The sequence below is a fragment of the Leptonychotes weddellii genome, chromosome 3, assembly GCF_054177405.1.
Source record: "Leptonychotes weddellii isolate Sample4059 chromosome 3, ASM5417740v2, whole genome shotgun sequence".
NCBI lineage: Eukaryota > Metazoa > Chordata > Mammalia > Carnivora > Phocidae > Leptonychotes > Leptonychotes weddellii.
In genome coordinates this window covers 26,172,154-26,185,602 of record NC_138371.1, presented here as the reverse complement: position 1 = coordinate 26,185,602, position 13,449 = coordinate 26,172,154, and the positions used below count along the sequence as shown (strand labels likewise).

Sequence of the window (13,449 nt, the reverse complement as noted above, 5' to 3'; positions counted from 1 at the left end):
CCAAGGCCAGATAAGAAGATCGAATCAAAACCAACAAAGAGGAACCTTGCTATCCCCAAAGAGTTACCGCCAGAGTTCTTTTCTAAGACCCAGAGAAGGTCTGTTTCAGCACACAATCAGGAGAGAGTCCCTGGGACTTTACCTGACCAGCTACACTGTTGGAGGTCCCCCAGTAGTAACTGGTAGGAGGGCAATTCTCATCGTGTCAGATCCTAAACAAATGAAGTCTGATGAAAAACATACCATACTCTGAGCAAATCGTAAGTACATATGAAAATCCATATTTTTAGAGAATTAAAACCAGAAAACACTTACATGAAATTATAAAATGTTGCTTTGCCTTACATATGATTGTTTCTCAGACTCTGAGGTGCTCTGAAAAGGACCCCAAGAGAACATGTCAAAATGTGGATGTCTAGGTCCTACGCTCCAAGGAATCCAACCCAGGTTTGGGATGAGACTCAGAAAATTGCACTTTTGAAAAGAACCTTTGATGATTCCGATGTGGGTAGTCATTGGTTCACACTCTGAAAAACACCGCACACCGTTGGCTTCCATATGCATTTAAACAGAGGTCAATTTCTATCTGGGGGACAATGATGTTGCATAAAACAATTTCCGCCCCCCCCATGTTGTAATGGACAGGACTGTGAGCTAAGAGAGAAAATTTACATTTGGTATTTTACAATGCTGATTCTCTAAGATTCATTTTATTATTATTTTATGATTGCTCATGTGTCTTTTTTTTTTTTTTTAAAGATTTTACTTATTTATTTGAGAGAGAGAATGAGATAGAGGGCATGAGAGGGGGGAGGGTCAGAGAGAGAGGCAGACTCCCTGCTGAGCAGGGAGCCCGACGTGGGACTCGATCCCGGGATTCCAGGATCATGACCTGAGCCGAAGGCAGTTGCTTAACCAACTGAGCCACCCAGGCGCCCGCTCATGTGTCTTTGTTAAGAAACATGCAAACGGGTATGCATGTGGCCGACACAGCTTGGAGAGCACACATATCCTGAGTGACTGACCCACTGTGTGGAGATCACAGTGTTTAGCAAATGAAGACATGTTGGAGTCCTCCGTGTCATCCTGCAGTTTTCTAACTGTACCTAGAGGAGCCAGGAGAACGACCCAAACCATTCTCTTAGTAGTACCATTTTAAGTTATGCTGAAAACTGTACACCCTTCAACTGGGACACAGTGATGCTATAAAGAGGAAGCAGGGAGGAGGAAGAAGGGGCACCTGGGAAGATGAGGCCAGGTCACTGGGACAATGCCAGAGAGGGAGGCCCAATATAGGATTTTCTGAAGACACCAGGAGGGAGAGAGGAGGGAGAAAGAAAAGAGGAAAAGAGAATAAACGGGAACAAAAATGAAAAAAAAAAAAAAATAAGATTGGGAACAGAAAGGTGTTAAAAGTTCCCCGAGCCAAAGACAAGATTCAGATTATAGTCAGTCATTAATATTGTCATCATATATGATATATATTAGGGTGTGGTGTGATTAGCTACTTCTAAGCAGGGATGGAAAATGATTTTGTAACAGATTTGACACTGAGTGACTCCTGTAAGGTTTCAAGTGGCAAATCTGTGTCTTTGTTTCTGTGAGTTCTCCGGAGCATGTAAATAAGATCAGGGTGTTTATTTCTTATAGCCTGGATCCTTTGACTGGCGATCCCATAATCCCAGGTCATGTGCCTCTCAGAACCGTCTGCAAATTTAACCCCAAGAAGACAGTGTGTTGTGGAACTGCAGAAAATACATCGGCTTGCTTTGTCTTTCATATTATTTGGAGTCCATCAGTGATGATCCTTTAAACATTTCCCCAGAGACTCAAGCGCATTCCCATTTTTCTGAAGGGAACTGGACTTTCTACTCACAAGACCAGCACCCAGGAAGTTGGTGCTTCAAGGAACAGAACCGAGCCCAGCAACCAGGGGTCTGTCATTGTCATTATCAAACCAGAAGCCACCTATTTGCTGGTAGCTGTTTCCTGTGATAAGCTCTGCAGACCATTTTCCCGCAAACCCTTATTTTGATCGTGCAGCAGACTGCCAGCAACAAAATATTGCTTCAGACCCTTTATGAGGTCATTTGACTCTCCTGTGGTGTTCTGTGGAGATGGGCGAAGAGCTGCCCACCAGGCTGTTTACTCCTCTCCACCTCCCAAGTCCCAGAGTTAGCCACCTGCTTCTGTGTTTTTTTTTTCCTATCCATAATCCCCCTATCTCTCATCCGCCTGCACTTGAAGCCTTTTCTAGTGAAAGGAGAGAAGAAACTCATGCACATTAAGGTACACACGATGGATAAGACATAAAGAGTTACTTCTTTCTGCCTACTTGTAGTTTAAAAGCAGGAAAGCCACTAGGCAAAAAACTAAATATTTAGGAGTAGACTATCAAGTGCCTGGAAGAAGGTCGGAAAAATATTTTGAGGGTTGCATCGTGTACATATACATATATATATATATGTATATATATATACACACACACACACACACACGTACAGACAGTGGCCTGGGTATTCCAGGAAACATACCATGAAGTTGAGTACATTTTTGAAGTCATATTTTATAGTATATACATTTGTTTCTAGGCACTGACTATTGATCTGGGGGTGGGGGGCAGGAGGAAAACGTGATTTTCTTGATGCAGTCAATGCCTAACGTCCAGGGCTCCATTCCCAGGATAATGGCGTGACCTGGCCATGAGCCCATCCACTGAGAGTGCTTTTCCCTGAGGGAAGATGGGTGTTCCAAGGATGGGAAAACATGGCAGAGAATGCATGCTCACTTCACTCACGGTCACATTATCTGCTTTCTCCTAAGAGACCTCTGGGTCCTTAAGTAACTTCCCAGTCATCAAATCAGTCTTTATTAAATTTTCACAAGCACTTAGTTTAAGATTCAATTTGAAATGTGCTCCAAGGAGCATCATATGGACTAAATAATTAGCTAAGGAGAAATGGAACAGAATAGATTTTAGACTATGGCACAGAACAGTGTCTCTCTACTACCACCAGTAGTCATTGTCTTTTAATGTGACACAACGGGGAACATTTTTATCTTGAGTTATACATTTATTTTCATTTGTATTGAAAGGAAAAACAGTTGAATCAGTGGTTTCAGATATATTTTTGCGTAGGAGAAGCTAAAACAGATATTTAAGGTTTCAAACAGTGGGTTGATTTAAAAAATATATATTAAGGAAGTAATAGTGCAAGGATATCCCAAGAATTCTGAATGTCATACTCAAGTGACTAAAATTTGAGAAATTTTGAGAAATGCTGCCAATATTGGTAGAGTATTATTGAATATCGACAAACAACACTGTGTTAACTCTTGTTCGGCAAAGGATGTGCTAGACCGCCTTGGGCAAGTTGCAAACTTTCTGAGCCACAGTATACTGAAGTACAATAGTAGCCTTGAAAGAGATCTCTAACTTCCCATCCAATTCTCGTGTGTGAGGATTTATCCATATTAAAGGTTACCTTCTGAAACTGATGGGGAGGAAATGGGGAAATAAAGTCAGTGTGGCCAATGGTGATGTCATGGCTAGACACATGTAAGCATCATGTTAGCTCCTGGATTACCTAAAAGCAGTGAGGTATAGAGGTAAGTCCACTGGATTGAGAGTCAGGGGACCTTGAAGCCAGCTTTGCCATTTACTCTGCCCCGTGGGCCTTCACAAAGTCATGTGCCCTCTTTGAGCCCCGAGTTCTGTATTTGTGAGGTCAAAGGGTCACGGTGGTGAATGATACCTATTCCATGACTACGCAGTCTTGTTGTACAGCTCAAATGCACTGCATGTGAAATGAAAATTCTATACAAACCTAAACCTTGTTCTACCACCTTTTTGTAAATGTCATTGTCATTTCACTATTTTAAAATAGTATGGTGGTATGTACAACCATACTGTGATCAGACAGAATTGTTTAAAAAGTAAAAGGTTAAGGGGAGCCCGGGTGGGTCAGTCAGTTAAGCATCCGACTCTTTATCTCAGCTCAGGTGTGGATCTCAGGGTTGTGAGTTCAAGCCCCGTGTCAGGCTATGTTAAAAAAAAAAAAAAGTAATAGGTTAAGTTCAAGGCAGTCAATATCGATCATTTTTAATAGCTCAGATAAAATGTTTAACATTGGAGAAGGAATCATGAATTGGCTCATCATGGATAACCCAGAAAACCATCACCTAGCAGTCACCTCAAAATCTTGCTACTCTTCTTCTAAACCTATAATCAGAGTGGAAGATGAGCTAGATATACTCAGTTATTTATCAATTGCACTGAGCTCTGCTTTTTATGAGTTTCCTCTTCATTACCACCGAGTACCCCCAACTGGATATGCAACTTCAGATTACAACTGTCACAAGGTTTATGCACATCACACCCCTAGGATAGCCAGGTTACACTTTCAGACAACAGCCTGTTGAATTGGGGTTATAGTTATTTTTGCCCTTACTAAGTTACCAAGCTTGCTTCTCTGATCTGCTAGTTGATGAGGAGGTAAATATTGCTAGAAGTTGACACAAAGAGCACGCAACTTCTAATAGGGAGGACACAGGAGAGAAGGTAGAGTCACTGAGTGTAAAGTGTGTGAGGTCAGTAATCCCAAAGTCTGAAGTCATCCCTGAGCTTATACTGTATTGCAAAAATGGATGCTCGAAGAGGTTGTAAAGTGGGTAGTGTATTTTTAGACATATTTTAAGCGAAAGTTAAGTCTCTAAATGTGGAAGCTTCAGTTGTCTAGAATAACCCCTTATGTAAACCAACTCGTTTCCTTATGTGAAATGATTGGACTTACTACCCTCTCCTCATTCCAGCACAGTGCTGGTTGTCCTCCACCTAAAATGTCCAATTTGCTATCCTTTTATAAGTCAGCTTATTATTACAGAATAATAACCCTTGTTCTTTTTTTTTTTTAAATATTTATTTATTTTAGAGAGAGAGCAAGCACGAGCGCAGGGAGGGGCAAAGGGAGAGGGAGAATCCTTAAGCAGACAGCACCCTGAGCACGGAGCCCGACATGGGGCTCAATTCCAGGACCCTGTGACCATGACCTGAGCCGAAATCAAGAGCCAGTCACTCAAACCGAACTGAGCCACCCAGGCGCCCCATAATCCTTGTTCTAATACTGCAAAGCTATCTTATCCTTCCTCCTGCAAAGAAATTCTAGGCTAATGACTTTGGCTATGAGAATTAAGTTACTCATCTAGTTATGGAGCATCTGAATGACCGGGCACCAGGAGACTGGTGTGTAGACTCTGGACCAGCGCATTTACCCTGGATCCCATAGTTTCTCCTCAGTCAACCTCGGGTTGCCCTGTTGCCCAGCTCACTGTCTGCTCGGGAGATGTGGCAGCTGATATTTACAATTTTCAAAAACATTTTCCTGGCCCCTGCAGTGCCTACTGTTCCTTGTAGCTTAAGTTTTATTAGGGTGAGGACACAATCACTCAGCTCCCCTTCTAAGCCCACCGCAACCATCCTTACACCTGCTTTCCTGTTCAGAGACTGGGATGTGTCTGTGCCAATGTACTGAGTTCGGTGGCTGCAGCCACAGTTTTTTTGTGTGAAAATTTATGGAAGAGTTTCTTGTCAGATTCACTTGATGAGGGACTGAAGTTACTCACCATTGTATCCGTTTCCAAATCCAAAGCACGAAAAGAAAGCTTGAGGAGCGCCGTGTCCCTGGGAAGTGAGAGAGGTGTTTACTGTTGTTTCCAGTTAATGACACCACTTCTCTTGGGGACTCGCCCTGCAAGGAATGCTGGGATAATAACACCAGTTAGGTTCTCTCCCTTCCTCCTCACTTGGATGTTCTTGCCTGGAGGTCGTGCGTGGAAGAGATTTTCGTGAGTGTTCTTTTTGGGGTCTGAGAGTTTTCCCTAGGGCTTTCATCTGCCTCTTCTCCTGTTTGAGGCTGCTCATATTTGCATCCACCTTCCTGCCCTCCATGGCGCTACCGGAAGTTCTCCACCTCCGGTCAGCCGTCTCTTCACTTTGTTCCCAACCATCTCTTGTACGCAGACTCCCCCTCCCCTCCCCTCACCTCACGTATTCCCTCCAGCCTTGGCCCTTCTTCCCTCCTCCACAAACCGCTTCCAGTTATCCTTTCCAAATATGCTCCTATTGAACACTGTCCCAGAACAAACTTGCCCCGTCTCTCACCAAATAAACTGCTTTCAATAAGCCTCTCCTAACCCCTGAAACAAACATCCCATAATCCACCTCGTTCTAAAATATTGCTTTTCATAACCTCCAACCATTTACTCCCCTCCCCTCAAAGAAACAAACTATCTTCAGAGTTCCTTCTTATTTCGGAACTGAGCTACCTCAGTGAAACCATAAAACACACGTACACAAACACACACACACACACAAAACCAACAACCTCCCGAACCAAGAAAAATGACCTAATATAATCCCGACTTCCCCCTCTCTCTCTGAGAAAGAAAACTCTCGTGAGGTATATAAGGACCAATTTGTGTCTCTTTGAGGATTTTCTTCTTCCCGACGAAATGAGCTAAGGAGAAATACAGTAAGGCATTCCAAGGCCAAACACATTCTACTGTTTATTACACATATTACATTCTTAAATAAAAATGCGTCACATAACATTTTTTGCATAGATATCTTACAATATACCAATTTAAAAAAGAATTATGAAACAGACCAGTAACAAAAATAAATTTTTTCTTCATTAATAATTTTGTAACATTAACATACCACCATCATATAATACAAATAATAGTTTTAAATCTTAAGACTTTTGTACAGCAAAAAAACTTGACAAAGTAATATATTTATATATATATATAAAAAGCTTAAAAAAAATAAAATGTCAAAAAAAGGCATAACCGAGGGCTATAAGACTGGGTACTTCTGTGATATATTATAAATACCAGAGAAGGCCTGAGAGAATGTGACCGAGGGGAGGAGGGAGAGGGGAGGGGGCTGGGAGGAGGTCTCTCCGAACACACTTGTTAGACACATCTGGCAAAAAGAAAATGTATAGTGCAAAAATAAATTTCTTCAAGCAATTGTTAAGAGGATAACAGAGACTGGAAAGCAAAGTGGTGGTGGCTGGGGAGTTGTGTGGTGGGAATGGGGACAGGGTGATGAGAGAGGAAGGGGGACAGGGTGATGAGAGAGGAAGGGTTTTGGTGGGGGTGGGGATTTACAGAAAGGAAGGGGAGGCTGCAAAAACATTAAACATTTATTTTTGCCTCTGTGTTAGCAAGGAGATCTTGGCCATAATAGGTGTATTTTTCCTCCCTGGAATGAAGCAGAAGTGAAAGATAAGGAAATTAAACCAAGTCTGGGTTTAGATAGGAAATGCATGCTGGAAAAGAAAACTAAAATAAAAAGGTTGAGAACCAGCCAATGAGCCCCAAAGCCTTTCAGGGCCTAGATTTGCAGAAATCATTCTGCCTCCAGTCCCAAGGCCTAGGATTAAAATGTCCCCTCTCCCCACCCTCCGCCCCTCCCCTCCATGTGGAGCTCCCAGTGTGGTTTCAATATACTGGCATTATAAGCATCCATCCCCCCCAAAAGATATTAGGCACTGGTGGCTACTCCTCTTAAACGTCAGTAGCCTGTTTTCCTTCTGCGAAGGTACACTAGGTACACGTGGCCACGTGTCTGGGCGTGGGCACACATACCACCCTCATTATTCTGACGTGGGGTCCATTTTATGGCAGTAGACAGAAGCTGGAGTCAAAGCAATTTACGATTCCAAAGCTTACAGTTGAAAAAAATTGTATAAACAGTCCCCAACAAAGAACGTATCACCCTTCCCTCGTGACCGCTGAGAGGGAGCCCTGTTTGAAAAGAGTATCTGGTTTGGGATATTAGTGAAGTGACGGCCTAGGATTTCGCTCTGCCATTTTTGATACCTGTTTCCCGAGGACTTACAAACGCAAATGCAAAACACCTGAAGAATACAGTACTCTACTGGAAGGGCGCGCAGAAGAAAGAGAATTGCAGCTTTATTTTTCCCCCTTTTCCAGGATCTATGAGGAACCAGCCGAGGGGATTTAAGAGTGTTACAAGCAAGAGAAAACCCTGAAGCCTCAGGCCATTAGTCACGGGATCTCACACTGACCAGCAGTTTTTGTTTCCTTGGACACATTTTTGTTGTTCCATCTCACGTATTCCCAAAGATCCTCACTGAGGAAAGCAGGCCGTCAAAGAGGCATCGATGTACGCTCAGGCCAGCCCCTCTTGTTTCCAAACTGAGATCTCACCATGTTTACCGAAATGCAACCCAGACCCGGAATTCGAACTCTCTCCTCCTGCCCCCCACCCCACGCTTGGCAGGTGGCCACTTCCGGAAGAGGCCAGGGCAAGTTTCCACAAGTACATTTCAAACAGGTTCTACTTAGTGAATTTTCACTTTGGCAAAGATCCAGGTGCAAAATTATGGCCAGAAATGCCGGCCCTCGTAAGATCTTTGAAAAAGAAAGAAACAATGAACCTGATTTTTGCAGTTAAATACGTTGCATCTCTCCGACTTTCCCTACCTTCTTCTTATCCTAAAACCAACTCATGCAAAAGAGAAGACAAAAGCACTTTGCACTGGATTTTATATCTTACGGAGCGACTTCCATCGAGGAAATCATTTTGAACTAATGAAACCGATCACTAGATGTTGCCGTTCTCGCCGGTGGAGTTCATTTCTTTTGACTTTGCCATCGCATTCAGGCACGGGGCCTATGGGCGGAATATTCTGAATGCACTAGGTGAGCTGCCCTGAAAGTCCCATTTAGTTCCCCTTTGATGCAAATAGACATGGCTACTCTGGAAGCTTATCCCCAACTAAAGTCCTTAAAAAATCTTCTCTGGCATCTAGATTCAAAGAAGATTTTTTAAAAATAGGAATCAGTTCTGCTAATCGTGCGTGAGGTTGGCTGTCTTTTTTACCCTGTTATAATCAGGCAATCTAAGATGTAAAAAGGGCACAAGAGGTGCAGGAGGGGAGGAGATGGGGGGTTTGAAGGGCTTTGCAAGGGAAAGCACATAGAGAGGAGAAGGAAATGGTCAGCATGAAGTTCATTTTGGGGTTTCTGATATTTTTATAAAATGCAGCTTTGTCATGGAATCTGAACATCTCTTTTTCTGGACACAGTACTCATCACCACCAGGCTTTAAGCTGGGCCAATTAACCATCAGTGGGGCAGGAGGCCAGTAGCTAGGAGAAGCATTATAATTTCATTGTTTCCACATCTTTGACTTACAGCCATGTGGTAGGAGAAAGAAGCACAACTTGAAATAAAGAAAATTGTCAATGGCTTAGAAACACGCTTTCTCTATACATCAAAGTCGGAACCCTGGATCAGATGTGCTTGAGGGGACAACCACAAGAAACACCGTGCCAGGTTTTTCCTTCCAAATTTGGGATCCCCGGGAATGTCAGGAGGTAAATGAGAAAGCAACGGTTTAATGTGTCTCAAATGTCCAGTAAAGCACTGTTTTAAATAACCTGTCCTTCTGGGAGCCAAGTATCTTCAGACGGTGATTTCTTGGAGAGCCTGTTCACTCTCCGCAGACTCTTACCGACCATCTCTAACCATTTCAGAGATGATGGACATGTTCTCACAAATCCACTTCCAAAATGACTGGTGCTACCCTCGCTTTTAGGGATAGGTTATCATTCGCAGGTGTCACTCGGGCTAGAGAAGAACAGTTTCAAAGCCATATGCTTAGCACCCACCAAATTTCAGGCCAATTCTCACAGTCCACAAAAGACTCTGAAGCAAGCCAGCCCCACCATCGTGGTTCAGCGCACCCTGCTCTGAGAAAGGTCAGGAACACAGTACAAAGGACCTCACTGATACAAGAGAGAGGAATCACTGAACATTTCAGACACTAATGAGGACCAAAGGGCCTTTGTTCCGCCACATTCAAATGAGAACTTTTCAAGACCACAGATGACAACAGGGAGCAAACAAGCAATGATTACTCTTTTGCGTTCTTTTTTTTTTTTTAAAACTTTCTTTTTAATAGAGCCTTGCATTGGTCAGTTCAAAAATTAAATTCAGTATTATAAACCCTTAATAATAGCATTTCGAGAGGCAAGAGCAGCTCCAGCTGGGGAGAGAACATTTGTAACGGGTGGCAGCCACGGCTCTAATGCCTCACTGATATGTGCGTGCGCTCATGCTGGAGGCTGCTATAGAAAGGGAAATCAACGAACCAACAGAATCTGGGGTGTCTAAAGTTTCATCTAGTGCACTGACTGGAGGCGCTACAGTTGAATACAGCTGAGGTTTAAGGTCCCTCACACATCCTTCACCCAGAAAGGATGCACCACACATTCAAATATAATCCCATGAGACGCCCTGATGGACTGGCCCCGAAATGCACTCAAATGCAGTAGAGAACTATGAGATTGTCAGCAAGCAGTGCTCCAGAAAATGTTTCTAAGTCATGTCTAGTTTTAAATCTTTGGAATAAAACTGATTTTTTTTTTTTTTTTAAATACCCTCCAACTAACATATACAGAATTGCCTCCGGCAAATGGGCAGATTTTTAGGTGTGTGTGTTCTAGGGTGGTTTTTCTTTTTGTTTTTGTTTGCTGTTGTTGTTGCTGTTGTTGGTTTTTGTTGTTGTTGTTGCTGTTGTTGTTGTTGTTGTTGTTGCTGTTGTTTTGGTTTTTGGTCTACCTTGCAAAAGGGGAAAAGAGAAAGAAAACTTTAAGGGCCAGACCTCAGAATGCCCAGGTGTCCCATCGGTAAGCTACCGCATTTGTGATCAGGAGGCTCCTTTACCCTTTGATGGGCACTTTTCAACATTTCAGGGAAATCAAAGGTTGCAGAAAGCTGAGAAACCAAATGCCAAGGATCTTGAAGGTTGCTGTCATACGTGTATTTGTGTTTCTTATATTATTATTTCCTTTTAAAGACTTCAGTTTTGCATCCCAAATAGGTATGGGGCGGCATTTTAACAGTCAATGAGTCAAACAGTCAAAGGAGGGCAGAAGGGGAGCCAGCTGGTATGAAGGAGCAGCAACCATGTGCGGACCCAATGCCATTTTTGTTTTTTAGACGTGTCTTGAAGGGATGGTCCCAGAATATACAAAATATACAATCTGTCCTAATAACCACCCCGCTTGCTTGCATAGGCCATTGAATGGTCCTAAAGGCAGTCTTTGGAGTTGAGGCCAGTGCCAGCTAGCTAAGAATGCGGGCAGATAAGAGACCGATAGTGGATGTGTGTGGGATGAAAAGTGAGGAATGTGAACCCCCTTGGAGTCAGCTTGCAGAGTAAATGTGAGGCCTCTTGATCCTGGGTGCTCTAGGTCACAAGTCATGGTGGGTCTAGCCAAAAAGATTTAGAAACGTGTCTCTCCTTTTAGACAGACCGTGAGAGAAACTTCTCAACCCTTTCCTTAAATGTCCACCCTTCATTCCCACAATGGCATTTTGAATTGTGTGTTTTAACAAGTGGGGGAGTATGAGCTCAGTGGGTATGAGAGAGGAAGATAGGATGATGTTTTCTGAAGCCACTAGACTCGGGAGGCATCCTCAGTTTTCCCCACTCCTGGAAAGAGTGATATTTTTGGCTTTTTGTCAGGTCATACCCCAGAGTTAGGTTAAACATGCAGCTGCCCTTTGAGACTAGCGACATCTATAAACTGGTTATAGAGTAGCAACGACACACAGCACGGGGTTGGTCACTATGCGCTGAGGTCAGGGTGCCTCAAGGGGGATGAGAGAACTGTGATGTCCCATCTGATTGGCTGCTTCGAGAGCTGGACATCCAGGTGCCGAGAGAGTCCTGGAGAGGTTTATTTAGTCCATGGAGAAAAGATAAAACATTTAAGCTTCCAAATAAGCTTTTCAAGTTTTCGTTAGCAAAAACAGAGAGATTAAAAAGAAAAAATCTAGCACTGGCAATAAGGTGAGGCTCAAGGGATATACTGTGATTTATCATCAAGGACTTTATTCTCTTGGCCACTTTGCAGTCATGCTAGAAGTTTCCAGAATCCCTAGTGCATATGGTGTGCAAGAGTCAAAAAGTAAGAAAAGAAAACTCCTCCCTTGAGAGTGAAGTCTAGAGAAATGCAGGCCAGAAAGGTGTAAGGTGTTATTCCAGAGTCTGCCGTTGCTAAGGCCGTCGGTATCGACTCGAAAGATCTCAATAGTACTAAGAAGAACCAAAACCGATCAACAGTTCTGTGAGGAAGTCAGACGCACGGAATAGTAGGACTTTTCACACACAAAGGACAAATAAACCAAGAGTTAATTTTGGCTACCAAACTGCGATTTGGTTGTCTAGGTCATTTTCCCCCAACTATTTAAAAAGAAACATTAGTGCTACACGTATGCAACTTTACGACGTTGTATTCTCCTATCAAGTTGCACTGAGAAGCAAGGTAAATAAGCCCCTCTTACTGCCGTCCACCTGCGGAGACGTCACAGCCATTTTCTTTGATTTCCATTGGCAACAGCGGGAAATAATTCCAATGGTGCTGAAGTAAGCAGCCAGTCTGCCTTGCTGAGTTCACCTGGTTTCCTTCTTCTTCGTCTTCTACCATCTGGCAAGGGCAAGGCATAAAGAATAGACGTATATATTTTAAATATAGCTGAGTGCATGACAGTGCGTGTGTGTGGGTCTATGTGAGTGCGTGTGTGTGTGTGTGTGTGTGTGTGTGCACAGAGGTTTGTGAGTGAGAACTTTCTTCTGCGAGGTAATGGAACCCCGCCTGAAGTCCAGCCCCCTGCCTCACGGCATTTCCTTCAGACAACGGCCGACGCCATGACAACTCTGGCCTTTAGGGCTTTTAGATATGTCTCTTCATGTGGAGGGCAAGATGGTCAGACCTGGAAAAACACCTAGGAAATATAAACAACAACAAGGATATAAGAGGGGTCCAGGCAACCAACTCAACTTCCAGCACCCCTTAGAAAATGATTAACCCTACCTCAAAAAGTGGCAGTACGCATGTGCTGAGAAACAAGGCGCTGTGTGGGGAAGGTGAGCTCAGGGTCAGGCTGTGTGGGCTCTAACCCCAGCTCTTCCAATCCTTGTGTGACTCTGAGCATGTTAAACTCTCTGTGCCTTCATTTCTCCTCGGTAAAATGGGGGTAATCACAGCACTCACCTCACAGACTGGTTCTGAGGATTAGTGAGATGATCTACATAAAGTACTTAGAATATTTGCCTGGCACATAGGAAGGAAGATGTCCGTGAACGTTAACCATTATCATAGTTGTCATTATTAAAGAAGAAACTAATAGGAAGGTGCTTCGGAAACACATGACATGCCCATATACCAGAAGTACAGCAGAAAATAATTAGCTCGTATCATCCAACGGTGGAACTCTTAACATTTCAACACCCAGAGTTGAGTCAATGAAGACCCAGAAATGCTGCCTGTGATACCTACAAGGTCTCTATTATACCAAGTCAAGAAAAAGAATGGAGAAGTGAGCTCATGCTTATTGAGAATGAGC

General features: G+C 43.3%; 1 protein-coding gene across 3 annotated transcripts in view; it reads right to left on the bottom strand.

The window, feature by feature from the left end:
- Nucleotides 1–6,879: 6,879 nt before the first annotated feature.
- Nucleotides 6,880–13,449, bottom strand: part of KLF7 (KLF transcription factor 7) — a 90,833-nt gene continuing 84,263 nt past the window's right edge. For all 3 annotated transcript variants that reach the window (XM_006749725.3, XM_081813766.1, XM_006749724.3), the window contains exon 4: nt 6,880–12,828. In XM_006749725.3, coding sequence (XP_006749788.1) covers nt 12,791–12,828 — 38 coding nt within the window. In that variant the 3' untranslated portion in view covers nt 6,880–12,790. The remainder of the gene's footprint in view (nt 12,829–13,449) is intronic.